The 17,507-nt window shown below is 34.0% G+C and overlaps 1 protein-coding gene across 1 annotated transcript in view; it reads right to left on the bottom strand.

Moving 5' to 3' along the window:
• Nucleotides 1–1,230: 1,230 nt before the first annotated feature.
• LOC149785231 (uncharacterized) overlaps nucleotides 1,231–17,507 on the bottom strand; it is a 43,760-nt gene continuing 27,483 nt past the window's right edge. Inside the window, exons 3-10 of the mRNA XM_089979893.1 lie at nucleotides 13,906–13,974; nucleotides 12,566–12,683; nucleotides 9,325–9,503; nucleotides 6,357–6,491; nucleotides 5,868–5,900; nucleotides 5,056–5,106; nucleotides 3,510–3,596; nucleotides 1,231–1,499 (exon numbers count right to left, since the gene is read on the bottom strand). Of these exons, the coding sequence (XP_089836019.1) occupies nucleotides 1,231–1,499; nucleotides 3,510–3,596; nucleotides 5,056–5,106; nucleotides 5,868–5,900; nucleotides 6,357–6,491; nucleotides 9,325–9,503; nucleotides 12,566–12,683; nucleotides 13,906–13,974 (941 nt within the window). The remainder of the gene's footprint in view (nucleotides 1,500–3,509; nucleotides 3,597–5,055; nucleotides 5,107–5,867; nucleotides 5,901–6,356; nucleotides 6,492–9,324; nucleotides 9,504–12,565; nucleotides 12,684–13,905; nucleotides 13,975–17,507) is intronic.

Below are 17,507 nucleotides of genomic sequence, written 5' to 3' on the forward strand. Positions count from 1 at the left end.
TATATTGATCGTTTTCAGTGATCAAGCACCGCTTTCACAAAAAGTCTCAGCATGCCTAATATTTATATACTACTACGTAAGAGGGTGTGGGAAACAACGCGCTGACAGAGCACACCAAGGTCCGAGTCTACCAGGCCTGCGTTCTCAGTACCCTTCTATATGGAAGTGAGACCTGGAGTACCTACATGAGGCAAGAACGCCGGCTCAACTCCTTTCATATTTGGTGTCTAAAACGCATCCTGAAAATCAGCTGGCAAGACCGTGTTCCACACAGGGAGATCCTGCAGCGTGCAAGTACCCCAAGCATATACTCCCTGCTGAGCAAACGCCGCCCTCGATGGCTGGGACATGTCCGACGCATGGAGGATGGAAGGCTGCCAAAGGACATCCTATATAGACAGCTGGCCACTGGCATGAGAAGAGTCGGCCGCCTCTCACTCCGTTTCAAGGAAGTATGCAAGAGGGACATGAAGGCATGCAACATTTCACCCGATGGCTGGGAAGAGCTGGCCGAGGACGAGGCACCTGGAGACTGACGGTAAACAATGGCATATCAGTCGCTGATGAGAGGAGAGGCCAGTTGGCGGCGGAGAAACGTAAGAGAAAGAAAAACGCAGCAGCAACCACAGTAACGCAGACTTCCCAGTATGTCTGCACCAACTGCAATAGGGACTGTCACTCACGTATAGGCCTGTACAGCCACAGCAGACGATGCCAACAGAGACAGACAACACCCCAAGGGCGCTATTCGCATGGTCTTTCGAGACTGAGTCGCCAATGATGATGATGACTACGTAACAATTGCGTCAGGTCAGAGTTTTGAAGCAAGTTGGTTGTGAGGTTAACATTCAGATACTGGCCTAAAATGTTGGTCTTTATGAGATTTTAGAAAGCTGCAAAATTTTCCGTTGAGTATTCTAATTGAGAAAGTTTTATGAAAGACAAGTTAGTCTCCAATAGCATTAGCATAAGTAGTAAAGTTAAGACTTGGCATAAGGCATTTAATAGGTTAATTTTAAGTCCAACTTAAATTTCTAGATTCAAGGTTTAGTCCAAACTTAATTTTTATTTGTAAAATCCAACAATGGTTGGTGATCATAAAATTCTCAGATTCAGTCTAAGATTTACTTTCCATTATCTGCCAATCAGGAGCGGTTTTAAAAAGGAATATATTTGTGATTGACTGAAATAAAATCAAGCTCAAGAGTTTTATCATTTCCGGCCGTGATCTCATTTATCCTCTATTTGAAATATCTTGAGTTGTTCTGATCCGAAGACAGACTGACAAACTGATACAGTGTATTGCTTACTTCTACAAGGTTCGAGACAAGTTGACCTTTCTACTTCATCAGGTCTCAGTCCTAATACACCCAGGTGAAATGCCTTGAGTAGTTCCGATCTACAGGGTATACCACTGGGGGAGAAGTCCAGGATATTATTCAGATACGGAAAGCGGGGGACTTCCTGTTCGTCTTTTAGTTTCCTTATGAAGCATATTCCTTTAAACATATAAAATAGAACAATGATAACTCATTATAGAAAAATCTGGGTCTTTGATTGTTATAATATGTAGAGGATAAATTCGTTTTTTTTTTATAATGTTTCGACTCTTTGGTCTTGAACTAAGTTACAGAAAATAGTGAAAATCAACAAGTTTTGTAAAATTCGACAATCAATTTATTTTCCAAGAAAAAAAGTGAAAATGTTAAAAGAACATACCGTATTGTGAGTTGAATCCCAGATAGTCCAACAATTTATATCACATGTCCAAAAGTACAGAGTATTCCAAACGAATTCCAGAGGTGTTCATAATGAATTCCAATATTATATGTGTTGATGTGTCAATGGCCTGGAATAGTTGGTTATGTACTAATATTCTTGATGTATCATAATGAAATAATCCCAAAAACTCTATGAATAAATTCACAATATCTCCAAGTTATTGATTTAGTCGGAAAAATCAAATAGCACTGTCTAATTCCATAGAATAAGTTAAATCCTCTCTACATAAAACCAAACTAAATATGATTCCTCGAAAAGCTGATTTTGATATAGGAATTAGTAGTTCTGAAGTAAACACAATTTATATAAAAAGCTAAGACACAACAGCATAGCCAGGATGAGTGTTATTTTTCCATCAAATTTCTAAACAACTTATTTCTAGAACATACTTAATTTCTAAATAAAACTAGTCCTTGAACTAAATTTCTGTAAAAATGTTTATCTCCAATTAATAATGATCTTAAAACCAATAGAGAAATATTAGGTATGTAAATTGTTGTTATAAACAAAGAAAAAAAAAAAAAAACGATGTGAAAGGTCATGTAGGCCCTAATCTGAAGTGAAAATATTGTATTGTCATGAGTGTTGATACTATTGATAATGCGAAATGTTTTCACTCAACCATTGAAATTGTCCACAAAAAGTACGTCAGCACAGTTTAACACTGTAGACGAAAAATATCCGTATTACTTCATGAATGAAAACAAGTTCCGAACATTAACCATTTACGAATGTGTCTCTTACAAACAATGCTTCTAGTTATGCCTTTTGTCTAATGAATAACTGTTTCATAGGAAATCGGCAGGAAATGACTGAGAAATAAACATTTGGGTTGAGGGTAGCATGATCACAAAGCATCGGCTGTGTGAACGTTCAAAGCTTAAAAACTTTAAACTAAACTTTTAACGGTTGAGTTTACCAATCAGGATCTTACTTGCTTATTTTCTTTGTTCTACATTCAAATGTAAATTATTTTGCCTTGTCGAGCTTGGAATTTAAATCGGTCACAGATGCTGCACGCCTATTTTGATGGTCACATAATATTTGGCTTTGCTGACGAGGCGTAAAATCACGTGAGAATATGAAGATGGCGGGCATCGCCACTTTAAAAGCTGAAGGACGTGAGACTAATCATTTGAATGTAATTTGAATGTATTAATTTTTTGAAGAGTTAAAAAGAGTTTGTACATAATACGTATCTGGGGGAAAAAGCAGAAACAAAACGCTCATTTAAAACAATTGTGTTAACAAGCAAATACGAACTAAGGAAAATACAGGTGTTTAATTCTATAAACTGGTCGAATTCCAAAATGAGTAAGCTCTAATAACTAAAATGTTTGCTATACAGGTTTTAGCAGGTGTACGCAATGATAAGACCCATTTAAATCACAAATTACCTCGCCTTGGGTAATGCGGAATATAGGAGATATGCTTATTTGGGGAAACCTGGTAGAAAAGCGAAACAAAAGGTGGAACCCCTAGATTTTCACTACAAATATGTTCCATCGTATTTGTATTGTAGTACTGAACGTAAATGAACAAACCATTGTTGAATTTGCTATGTATGGTTTAGTATCAATTTCATTTATATCGAGGCATGATTATTTTGTGATCATGAAATTTCCAATGCAAAACTTTGAAGCTTTGGAAAGACACATAAAGAAAGAGACATTAAGCATAAAACTTACTTAAAAGCAATGAAACTTCTGAATGCCTTTCATGCTTACCAATTCTTCGTCTTTCTCCTTCTTGTCCGCAAACGCTGCAAGGTCCCCATTCCCTCCACTCTGTTACTAGCTGGACATTATACTCTTCTATCGGGTAACACAAATAAATACAAGTATGTTCAAGCAATGTATGCATATGCTTTAGTAATTTACAAGGAGACTGAAAAGTTTGTTTCAAGTACGAAATGTATGCCCTTCTGTGAGTTAAATGAAACAAAGGGACCCACCTTCAAAATATTATATTTGCACAAAGAACAAAAATGTAATATTTGTTGATCGAACACCTATTTGGTTTGCTTCCCATTTCATTTAAGACATATCGGTATTCCTCAGCAACTTGTGAAGTTTTATTAGTGTGTTTATGCTAAATGAAAGAAAACAGGATTTAAAAAAAGGAAGTCCCCAAAACACGACAAGGAAATCAATAAGGCAAGCATAATTCGTGTAGAGGACATAGAACAAGTTTATTTTCCATCAAGGATCGTTTTCTGTTAATTCTCAATTATAACCACTTCACCATTAAAAATGTTTTTTTCACTAATAATAAATCTCATCATAAGAGTAGGATGTATATTATAAATACGCTAAAAAGGAAAGCAATTTTTGTATTTGGTAAATAAAATTTGCATTTCCAGTAACTCCTCGCACATTGAATTGTGGTCATGGTAATCCCATAAACAAGGAGAGAAATCCTATCAAAAGAGATAAATTAAAATTTTGCGTTATTCTAGTATGTAAGTATTTCTGAATACCCAGAAACGTGTGCATGTGTAAGCTTTTGTTTATAAATTGACTTTATGGTGTAAATTTACATAAATCTTCTTTTTCGAGAAACTAAATAAAATGACACCATACAATACATAGAAAGGTCGTGACATTGGCAGCCGTTTGATCATATTACACTTACTGTCATAGATACAGTCTCAGAAGAAGAAAAAATATCTGTAAATAACTTTTTAGTTGGTAATAGAAGTAGAAATTTTGCTGAAAATATCATAATTCGCAGAGTAATATTTACCAAGATACATATGAAATGAAATGACTGATATAAGTCATACAAGTAACATTATCTTATGTAAAAATTTCTTGCAATTTTATCAGATTAAATACTATGGCTAAAATAAAACGTTATCATTGTTAACCACAATGCTTTAAAATAGTGACCGATCTGTGTATGGATGGTGGAGTTGGCGGTATTGATAGTTGTCGTGTTTATTTTCTTAGTCATCATAGGGTAAACACCAGTGTATGTGATCTTCGCATTCGACCGAGACCGTAACGGTTACACTGCATTCGACCTACGACTGTACTCGCAGTGTATAATATGAGATCCAGACGGAACACATATGATATCGAATTCGACCAGAACCGACTGAAAATGCACTATACCATTGAGCGCGTGCATCTGGGTTCAATACGCTGTAGCTGTTACTGTCTCGGTGAACGCTAACATTGCAAGTACGGAGTTATTGGTCATGACAAGTTTGTGTTGGAAACAGGTACAGTAATAACTTCGTATAAAACGACTTAACTCCACAAGTCCTACCTATGACAAAGGGTGGAGAAGGTTGTCTTTTACTCCCGTCATCATCGGAAACTGCGCAAGAAAATAACCACATTTTATGCATTTGTAATTGTTTGACTAATAATTCATTACCACTTGACAGCGTATACAGTTAACAATACATACCCAACGTGTATACAGTTAACAATACATACATACATACATACATACATACATACATACATACATACATACATACATACATACATACATACATATATAGAAGTGGTGTGATAAGTCAAAGTAATCGAAGACTTGTGAGAAATGCCGACAAAGCATTTGATTAAGATTTTCAACAGTCAGTTATAAATGACTGAAGTTGTATTATTTGGAAAAATTTAATTTTGCAACATTTACTGTAATGTTTTAAGTGCATCGCAACCAAACGTCTTTATTAGGTTAATGACAGCCCTTTTCAGGCAGGTACACTTACTGGTCAGCAATTACCGGCATTAGATAAGTGTTGCCTTTGTAAAATAATCCATAATCATCTTGGTAACATTCATGGACACACACATACGCGCACGCACGCACGCACGCACACACATACATACATACATACATACATACATACGTTGGAAGAGAGACGCACACGTACACGATATACAGCATAAATTCAATTAATTGACATTTTTTCTCATGCTGTCATTACAAATATTTAACTACAGCAAATGTAGGAAGGGTAATGTATGATAGTATTAACTATCTGACATTTACAATCTGCTTTAAAAAATTTGAAAATATATTTTAATTAAAACAGAGCAAAATTAAGTGTGTAGGAGGAATGTACATACCTTCTATTATAAGTCCTTGGTCTGTTGCGAGAACTGCAAGTAGTATTAATGGTAAGATATTAAATATCTTACAAAAAAAAACAAAAAAAGTATTAACAGATACTCTTGTCAATCTTTAATATACTTCAATTTATCTTCCTTTGTATTATTTGATCTACTTACTCTTCGTGTCAAGTAAGGTGTCCTTTGTCATGCTTTTCCTTTCTCTTTCTTGCTCTACCCTTCCGTCTTTACGAAAGTAATTGAAATAAGAACATTCTTGCTCTTTAACATTCGTTTCACGTAACTTGTATGTTCTGTTGTGTCCGGTAAATCTCTATATTTTTTGTAACTTGCATGTTCTGTTGTGTCCGGTAAATCTCTATATTTTTTGTAACTTGTATGTTCTGTTGTGTCCGGTAAATCTCTATATTTTTTGTAACTTGTATATTCTGTTGTGTCCGGTAAATCTCTATATTTTTTGTAAGATAAAAGATAGAATGTCCTCACCATCGACATGATAGATGAAACGCAAAGAGCCAGAATCAAAGAAAGCTTTTTGGATGTCCGTCCATGTCATCTCTTTGTTCTCGAGAATCCGGTCTCTCCATGTGACGTCATGGCAGAGGTAACTCCCAGCATCGCCTACCAAATCCAAATAATAATAATAAATGGTGTTTTTATGCCAAGGGATATGAGTTAATGAGTCACTTCAAATAAATGCTGTTCGGATACAGAAATATTCAGATAAACGAAGTCCGGGTTAACGAGGTTTTATTCTATATCGTTATATTAATTAAGGAGATCATACTCTATATGCTTATATTAGTTTGATTAATTCTGCCTTAAATCTCAACCCCTCTATCCCTAAAATATTTTCCAGTGATCATACATGAAGATTTCAGTGAATCAATGTGTCTATGTATTAATTCCCTGTATATTCCTGCTCACTTTACCCTAAATTTCAAATGTAACGTATTATTACTTTTACAGACAAAATATAAACTCAAAAGTATTATTTCTCAGTGAAGCCTGTACATTGATTGGTTTTACAACAAGTATTCACGTCTAGAGAATGCTTACCTTTAGAACAGCCTCAATCAGTAATTATTAGCTGGAGTATCGAGAGTCATAATTACTTTATGCCAATGCATATTTTGCATTTAAACAACTTTTGGGGGAAAACAATGATTATATAACGTTTCAACTGAACATTTTGCTTCACTAGACAAGAAAGCGTTCGTTATTGCCACCTGACAAGATTCATCCTGGATTTTCATCTCGCATATTCAATCAACTCTGCATATAACAAAGTCCAAGTTATTCCAAAAAATCTTTCTGTTATATCAACATTTCTTAACGAATGATGAAAATTATTATATAAAGCACCGTAATGGGACTGTGATAACTGGTTTGTAAAACCCGAATTCTGATAATAGGTGTCGGTTCTGGACCACTTGTATTTTGAAATCGATTTGATGGGCGGGTGTTTATAAAAGAGGTTTATTAAACACTGGAGGGTAGATTATTTTATTTTTGTTGTTGTTGCTAAAACCAAACATAGTGATAGTTTAGAGGTGGCTAAGTTCCGTACTAATGCGTGAAAACAAAACTATCCATAAGACTATGGACCACTCAGCCAGATTAAACCAAACTGAACCGGATTAAACCAGAATAAAACATTTTATCAAATAGAAAATGTACAATAGCTTCTAGATCAGCTTGCACGTTCAATAACGGAACAATGTCATACTTTATCTTTTATCTACCCTCCATAATCTGACTCAGGCACGATTACAACGTTTCATCACAACACAAAATAATGTGAGATATTGACGTAACATAAATAATGGCTCAAAATCTACATTGTCGTAACTCAGCAATTTTCCGACTGGTGATATAAATACTTCATGAATTTAATGTAAAACAATGGTCTGGGTATCAGAACTTAACGTGTATTGTTTACAATGTTTAATTGGATAAAGTTTTGATGAAAGATGTATGTGTTTTCAAGATAATGACTTAGGAAAGTAAGAATATTGATTTGACGATTTCCATCATCAATAAAGATATCCTACATTTGGGATTCATTCCTGGCCTATGATTTCCCAGCATTTGAGATGTTATAATGTCTGTGGCTACATTAGACACGCTTATAAATAACGATATGTGGTCCTCTTATGTTGTAAGTTAGGTTAAGAATCTGATTTTTTTAAATAAATATTGTCTTCAAAAGAGCTAAAAGTACCAAGAAGTTTATCTTGTTCTATTCCTGTGGATAATAATTAACAGGTTGGTTTATTTATCTAAGAGCTACCCTCCAGTGGTAACAATTAATTACAGCTGTAGAGTCACTCAAATCGCCTATAAAGAAATTAAACTGTCGATCAAACGAACTCATTCAAACCCTACCTATTTCATTCTACGTTTTTTTTTAAGTTACATTGGTGCGATTTAAAATTATGTTGGAAATGTGCAGTGTATACAGTTCTTAATATGAAAAAACTGCAATACTATTGAACTTTGGCAACTGATATATTGCAACCATATTCTATAATCATAACTTATTCCTCCTATTTACATAATTATTTTTTTTTTAAAGTGTTTATTGTTTCATATTATTGCTCAATATTATCATTCTACGGTTTGCTTGATGTCGATGCAATGTTGATAACAGACAGTGGCTATTCTGGATTTAACCTACTATTTATAGAGGAAACCTGCCTCCATGTGTTCTAAGTGTTTTTAAAAGACTGTGCAAATAGCGTAATTGTATAGCAGATCATTTTAAATGTATTTGTATTTGTAAATATGTTTTAGCAATCTATCATCCTGAAATGAAATGCAAGGTCAAAATCTGTTTCTTGTAACAGTGACCTTGACGTTAGAACTAATTAACATTCAAATTAACAAGATTTTTTTAAATAGAGATTAGGGAAAGAAATGTTGTAAATTCATTTACTTCGATTCTTTAGAATTTAATTTATCATCAACAAATGAAATACAGAAGCAGGGAATGATTTAGGTATAAGGTAAACAAGCAAAAGACAAGCGCCTCAGTCTAAAGGGGCCTCTCAAAATTTAAGAGTTTTTAACAGCTGTATTCTCTGTTAACACTTACCAAGCAGGGTCTCTACAGATTCACAAAGCTTAAGGACTTACCATGTCTAAATCCGGCCTGCGCGTAAGCATCTACTTTAGGAAAAGAAATGTTTACCTTATAACTACTGATCCCTACCCATACTGATAGGACTTTTCATGGGGCTCTGGAACCAAACGTACAACGTTGCGTTGGAATTTGTTCATTAGAATCTATTATCATCTGGACACCAAAGCGGACGCCGAGACAGAAGAGGGAAAACTACAACACTCCGTAACTTATGTTGTCGATACAAAAAAAATTGCTTAAATCCAAACTCATTTAAAACGGTTTCCACTCTCTTTACTAATATACCTTATTGTGAAAATATCTTCTTACTTGTTGTGGCTTTCCTAATCTCTAGAGTGTGATCGAGGGTAATGACCACCCGGTTTTCGCTCTCGTCGTCATTCATATCGGGAAAAACCTCCTGGACGGGATAGTGCCCCTCTATATCAGGGTTGGACTGTATCTTTATCCACACCATCGACGAAAACTTGTCAGTTCTCGATGATCCGCTGTTACGAAAAACAAATGCGAGGATGGGAAAAAGAATATCGATGTAAATCTTCACATTCGACAAAAATCACGAAGCTGGGTAAGGTTGTAACCACCTCATGGAACACAAAGAAATTCTGACATTTGTCAATACATTTTACCAGTATTGAAATTTTGAAAAATAGTCGTTTTTTATTAATCTGTTATACAACTTAAACAGTTTTGGATATATATTAGAAAATGCAAATTAAAACCTCTCAATCCATGTCCCCACTATGACAGGGAATCCATGTCCCCACTGTGACAGAGCGCGGGCAACCACTTCCATTCAGTCTTACTTTGGATGTCCCGATCCTGAACTGAATGACTGCTAGATATTTGTACCTACGAGATATGGTGACATTTAAATGAACAACTGTTAATGTGATTTGACTATTAGAGAGGCCAACTAGACTACTATTCAGTAAACCACAGGATCGGTGTTTTCTTCTTTGATACGGTTCAGTGACTGAATTCAACCTACTAGACCAATCATGATTCTTATGCAGTATAGTGCTACCGCTCCTTTATATCGACCATATAGTTTTAAACTTCGGCCTGTAAACAATTCGATTTCAGTTATTATTTACTTACAAGTCCGCACCTTACTAACAGCCTGATAAATCAGCCCCCAAAATATGTGTGGATATTGATGGACGATGTGTAGGTATGATGTCACCCGTTTATTAAAATATGGAGTTTAGCTGTAGGCAAATCTTTTCGGATTCGCAGAACTAACTAAGAAAGTACATTTTGGGGAAATTCAAGATGCATAAATGTAATTATTTGTATTACCATTTTAATACCAGCTAAAGAAAACATATATGCCCTGTGACTTGAATGCTCGCTGTTGCAAGAACCCCAGCTATGAACAGTATCATACAGTGTATGTCTTTTATTGCTGGCCTAACAGTGTATAAAAAAAAGTTAAACGGGGAAAATTGTATTTTGTGACAGTCCATATAGCCATCAGAAATAATACTTGGCTTATTGGCTTTGAGGTTCCAACCAAGACCTTCGAATGCATTTGTTGCTTGAATTTAGTGGTTTAACTGACTTGTAAAATGGTTCGTCTCTAATAGATATGCGATAGCCCTTGGCTTCAATATGCTTTTGTGTGCTGTTTTATAGACCCTAGAGAGCACTGGTCATAGTCTGAATGAGCCATTCTATTTGCGAAATGTTTCTCCTAAATAACTGTTTAAATGATCATGATGGTGCTTTTGTTCAATTACTGCGAAACTCACGATTGTTGTTGACATTGCGAATATCGCGCTCATTTGTTTGCTTGTTTGAAAGTTTCATTTGTGACCCAGAAAACTCGTCCGCATCGTTAACTTTTTCATTTCTACTTTCAAATGGACAATACAGACTATTAATTTATTCACAAACAAATCGAATAAACCAAAGATAAAACTTGTACTAAATGAGCGTACATTGTTTGCTTACAGCGTAGCCTTTAATACACTATATTATCTTTAGACAAACATGTCGTGCAGTATGAAGCCGTGTATGAAACATACGTACAGTTAACGGAGAAAACATGAGCATATAATAAATCACTATATGTGATTGTTCCAGATAAGCCCATGAAATTCTTTCCCAGTATTGTCTTTACTAATTGGCTGTGATCGTGGGAAACGTGTCCTAAGCCCGCTTTCTGGGACTTTTTGTTTGTACTATTAGCATCAGTAAAATAATAGAATAAAATAGAGACAAACAGTCATACATATAATTATATTGTTATAAAGGATATACAATATATCAATTTGAAAAAATTATACAATTTTATATAGTGCATTGGCAGTAAGTCCATTAGGATACAAAGCATCTAACTTATGAATCCAACAAGTTTCTTTTATGAGTCACCATGCACAATATCTATTGGCATGAAAGAAAAATCAATTTGAGAGTGATTATTGGTGTTATAGTGTGTTGAAATTTTAGAGGAAAACTGAGGATCTCAATAATATTTTATATGAAAGCCATGATTATTCTTTCTCTTAGAAACTTGTTGAAGTGTGTGTCCAACATATTGCATGCTACATTTTTTTTTACAGGTTATCAAATAAATGACATCATTTTATATGCAGCTAGTATTACCACGTAAAGAATAGACCTCTGCTGAAAGAAGTACTTTCTCTTATGTTTGCACATTGCGAGCACCTGTGTCCGTTACATTTAGATGAGGAAAATTGTCTTTTTTATTTTCTGTCTGTTTAGTTCTAATTAGAAAATCGCATTAATCTTACTCAACATGAGGCTTTAAACACAGCAGAATGTAAAATAGGCAAAAATAAATTCCTTCCACAATACAATATAATCCTTGTTTACCTAATATATTTTGTATAATTAATAATAAATATTATAGTCTCCTAAATTTGTCAAATAAAACCAGCGTAAAAACACTTTACAAAACTAAGCCAATTCTCGCTTATAGATAACCCAAGAATTTGCAAGATTTTCGTAATTAATTTTATATTGCTGCTTTCTAAAAGATAGGTATATAATATTCACCATGAAAGAAATAATCAATCCCTACCATTGTTTAATTGGCTCACATTTATTAATTTAGTTGTATAGTAGTCATTTTCTGCATATTGTTTGAAATGTTTTAGATATACATCATCAAGAACTAGTTTTATAAGATTTATATGTAAACATATTGTATTCTAATAATACTCTTAGCATACTTCAGTTTCTTATTCTCTTCTGCTCCACACTTCTTTTTCTTTTCTTTCTTACATCTTATAGTCTTTTTTCTTCAGGCAAACCTCTTTTCTTCTTGAACATATTTCCTCTTTTTAATAGCTCATAATCTAGCGGTTTTGAAGCATTTATACAGAAAACGAAACTTATATAGAAAACGAATTGTAAGAATTGTAAGGTAGTCCGTGGGATGGCTCCCCGACCCATGGCTATCCATGTATGTGGATCGTCTCAAAAATTAATATAAAAAAACGAAAAATGAAAGTTCAAAAATCAGATACATTTTATCTTATTCCAGAATTAAGAAAATAATAATAATTTACATTTATCTTACCAGTCATGACACGGAAGTATAGCAGTATCCCCTTTTTCTACAACCAAAGTCAATTGAGAATTACCTCCAGAAGTTGATGCTGTGTTGTTAAATGGACGGCAATAGTCACCTCGGACCCCTGGAATGTATTTTGTAACTTTCGAAAACTATTACAAGAAAACGTTTTGAAATATACAATTGTTCGGCATGATAGTCATCTTGTTTTCAAATTATTTTTGTTTATGTTTTTCTTTCTTTATTTATTTCTCTTTCCTTAATTCACTCCTTCCTACATCATTTCGAAAAGTAAATTTAAGGCCAGAAATGTAATGTAAATCGCCTTTATAAAAATGCTTTCATATATCTATGATTTCAGAGTCAACTTAAATGCACAAGAATATATGCATAAAAATGGTCCCTTGGAAACATTTATTATTTTGATGTGGCCAAATTATTGGAAAATGTACCACCGTTGATTCTCATAATTTCACTTTTCTGAATTAATGAATCCTTATTTACTGTTGAATAATCGGTCTCATGACGGCATGTGCTGTCGGATTCTAGTTGAAATCAGAAAGAAGAATGTTGTCTGCATTAGTGGTTAAAAGTCTTATCTTAAGATGTCACGATGCATTTGGATGCAAATCTAGATTACAAAGTCGGAACATCTCCTTACTTCATTATTGCAAAGAAAGAAGCGGTCATACAATAAAGGAATCGAACAATATTTCTCTGATGTGATACCAGGTGTTTCATAAGGTGAGATATTTACGTTCTTTGAGCAACAAATTTAACTTTCATTGCAATTATAATCATATCTGAGACCAGTGGATAAATCGGACATTGATGGGTGTTGATTGCAAACCGAAATTAAGTGGCATACGAAATTTGGATGTAGCGCATGTTATCAAAGTAACCTGCAAACTTGTCATCGTCAAACAAAATAAAATCACTTTTGAATGTTACGCTCCAAATTCACACGGATACAACCGTTCTGTGAAGATTTTATTGAACGTCAACCCAACGATGTTCGCAGTATTAATACAAGCAAGAAATGCGTTAATGGAAAGAAAATAACTTCGTTTTCGTATGAAAACAACCAATGATTGGGCAAATACACAATCCGAAGCATTATTATTACAAGAAAAGTTTGTAACAATCCAAATTTAAATAAAACAATATGCATATATTTTATTCTTCACTTTTTTCTTTTTTTATATGCTGTTTTACTTAGAATTAAAAATTAAAGCATTAGAAACAATAATAATTCAGTGGAAAAATGTACCTGGTAAACCTTAACGTTCACGATCTCTTATGATCGACATGATCAAGTTGTGACAATATCGCATGCTTATACCCACCTTCCGCATCTAGTCCGTGAATTAATGAGCTTATCGTATTTCGCCGTTGTCTGTTCTGGTGAACAACATCTGAAACAAGACAAAAAGGATAAAATATTCCATCATGGGGTTATTGTTTGGGTATCAGGAGTAAATATCCTACATCTTACATAAAGTCAATATAAATTTCTACAAGTACGTTTAGTTGGTGTTTCTTAGCAATGATACTGTTTTCAAGAGACTTCGTTTATCTTTTCTTATCTACTGCACTTCTACGGCAGGAACAATTGTAATTTGTAAAATTATCGGCAAAATCTGTAATCAAGAGGAATACATTTCTGTGAAATCAATAAAGAACATTAATGAAGACATTCCTTCACCCTTTGCCATCAGATCAAATATAAGCTCCCTGAAAAGTTTAATTCTAAGATACTCCCAAAATTTTGTTGACCTTAATTTTCACAAGAAAAATGAATCTTAAAATGGAATGAATATGCTGGCTTTCATTTCATTACAAGCATTAGTACATCTTTTGGACTTTGCTGCTTGCTTGTTTAAATTTTTTACTTCTAGTATAAATTTATTGTCAAAAATATGTAAATCTTCAAAGTGATCATCGGTATGAATAACTTTGTAAGGTCTTCTTACCATTTATTGCATTTAAATAATACTCGACAGATGAGAGGAGCATAATAAACTTATATTGGTCAATGAAGTAACATTTGGGGAAAAAACGCCATGATAGCACCGTTGAAGTATGCTTATAATTCAATCAAAGTCGTTCTTTTGTAATATAATCGTTTAACCAAATAGGCAGCCAAGAGAGTCGCAGACGATGAATCGCAGCCCAAAATGCGCCGTTGTTTAAAGAAAAGTCAAAAACATGTCTAGGAGGAAATATGTCATTGTCTGTTAACGGTTTGGCGTTATGCATATTCGATAGGATAAAGCTGGTCATCTGAAAAAAGGCGTGATATTTGGACCATCTTGACTATTTCTGCGGTATTCAAAATGCTTGAGATGTAAGTCACCATAGGAATCTACAGCAAAATCATACATTTGTTAACGGAAATTTCTTTGTAGAAAGGAAATAGCAGTTTACTTATGAGAAAATGTAAATTAATTTATTAATAAAACAAGTAATTTCGTATTTTGAACATTCTATCAGGACTTGCACTTTTATATCATTCTGACGTAATGTTCGCTTGATTGGACGTGTTCGGTTTTGTGTCGTAAGCTGTAATCAAACGACAAAATATCACGTACTCTTGAGATTAGGACCTTTCGCGTAAAAGCTTATTTTAGTAGGTATCTGTTTATACATAATTACTGACCATGTAAGGACAACTATCATACCTGAATTTTTCGCGCAGAAAACGTGTACGATCCCTATAAAATATGCCTTTTTGCAGACACGGTGGATATACTTTTACATACTATAACAACGTGAGATACTTTTGCAAACTATGAAAAGATCAAGATACTATTACATACTGTAACAATGTGAGATACTTTTGAATACTATGACAAGATCAAGATACTTATATATACTGTGACAATGTGAGATACATTTTCATACTATGAATAGATCAAAATACTTTTACACACAATGACAATGTAAGATACTTTTGCATAATATGACAAGATCAAAATATTTTTACATACTATGACCATGTGAGATACTTTTGCATGATATGACAAAATCGAGATAATTTTGCATACTATGCCAAGATCAAGACACTTTTGCATACTTTGATAATGCTGACATGCGTTTACACATTATGATAAAGGTGAGAGACTTAACAAACTATGTTAAGATGAAGAAACTGATACATGCTATGACAAGGGGAAGATAATTTTGCATATTATGACAAGGTTCATATCCTTTCACATACAAAGACGCGATGAAGATACTTTTACATACCATGACAGTGTGAGATACTTTTACATACTATGACATGATTGAGATAATTTGCATGCTACAACAAGGTGAAGATACTTTTACATGATATGGCAAGATGGCTATATTTCTCTATCCTATGACAAGATAGAAATACTTTTGCATAGTATGCCAAGGTTCAGATACTTTTGCATACTATGCGAAGGCTCAGATACTTTTGCATACAATAACAAGGAAATACTTTGCAAGCTATGATAGATGAACATACTTTTACATCCTATGACAAAACAGAGATATTACTGCATTATGTGGCATGGTGGTGGTACTTTTATAATCTATGATAAATAAAGATACTTTTGCATGCTATGGCAAGATGAAGCCACTTTACATACTATAACAAAGTGAAGATACTTGAACAAACTATGATTTTTACAAACTATAACAACTAAATAACGGTGTTGTGTAGCATTTTCCCATGTCGACTGATAAGGGGGATGAGAGACCAAATTTTTAAAAATATCTCACACCCCCATGTCGACCCTTTTTTACAAATTAAAATCATATTGCTTTAGTCAGACTTTACTTTCTTTGGTGCCATTTTACTAATATATTCATTCTAAAAAACGCAGATGGACGTGTTTTCAAATTACCATTCTGTTGGCTGGAATTCGAAAGACGTCGGGAATGCCGAAGCATGTTGAAGTATGTTTCTTTAACGAAATGAATTTAAAAAAGTACTAATATTGAAGAAGTGTTTAAATACCATCGTATCGTTCAAGATACCTATCATCTGTTTAAAAGATGTCGGCATCCCCAGCTTCCATCGCATTCCAGTCTACCCAAAATTAAGAGGAAAGAGAAATACAATTGCAGAGAGAATAAAGAAAATGCCAATTCAAATGTAAATGCAAATGATAAAGAAGAGATGGACATACAGATGCATAGAGAAAGAGAACAAGAAAAAAGTGAAATGCAATTTAAATTAAAAAAATTAAATCTGTAAAGCTTCCCCTTTACACAAATACTCAGTTTTTTTAATATTACCAGAAATATTAGGTTGGTACCCTCTTTTAAATAAAAGAGACTGATTGATATTTTCTGCATTTTGAGAAAATTGCAGAACATTTGAAATGGCCTAGAGGGCATTGGACCTTTTTAATTGCGAAGTGTATTTACTGGCAAAGCTCACTACAAGTACTAATTATCAGGCTGTTAAGGAATATATCTTGAAGGGTTATGATTGATACCTGAGGCATATCGGCAAAGATTTGGGAACTGTAGAAACTAAATTGGATAGACTCGTGTTATGAAAAAGAACAACTATTTAATCGGTTATACTAAGCCAAAAAGGTTGATCAAGATTATGATAACCTCAGACAACTCATCTTAATTAAACAATTGAAGAATTGCATCCATAGTGAAGTCAATGCCTACCCTGATGAGCAAAAGGTCGAAACTTTAGAAAATGATGTTTGTACAGCTGATGACTATTCCTTCACTCAGTTTCATTTGTCAATACGTCTTCATCGCAGCAGACTATAGTTAAAAAGCAAATTCAGTCTTAAACGAGTACTTCCAAGCTCAAATCTTTATCCCCTCTTATGTGCACCTATCATTATAAGAAATGGGAGCAACATAATCAAGACAGATTTATTCTAAATGCTTCTTTTTTCTAAGAGGTCAAGGTCACGGTCGTGTAAATTTGTTAGATCAAACAAACCCC

This window comes from Sinohyriopsis cumingii, chromosome 13, assembly GCF_028554795.1.
Source record: "Sinohyriopsis cumingii isolate HCF-2022 chromosome 13, ASM2855479v2, whole genome shotgun sequence".
NCBI classification, from domain to species: domain Eukaryota; kingdom Metazoa; phylum Mollusca; class Bivalvia; order Unionida; family Unionidae; genus Sinohyriopsis; species Sinohyriopsis cumingii.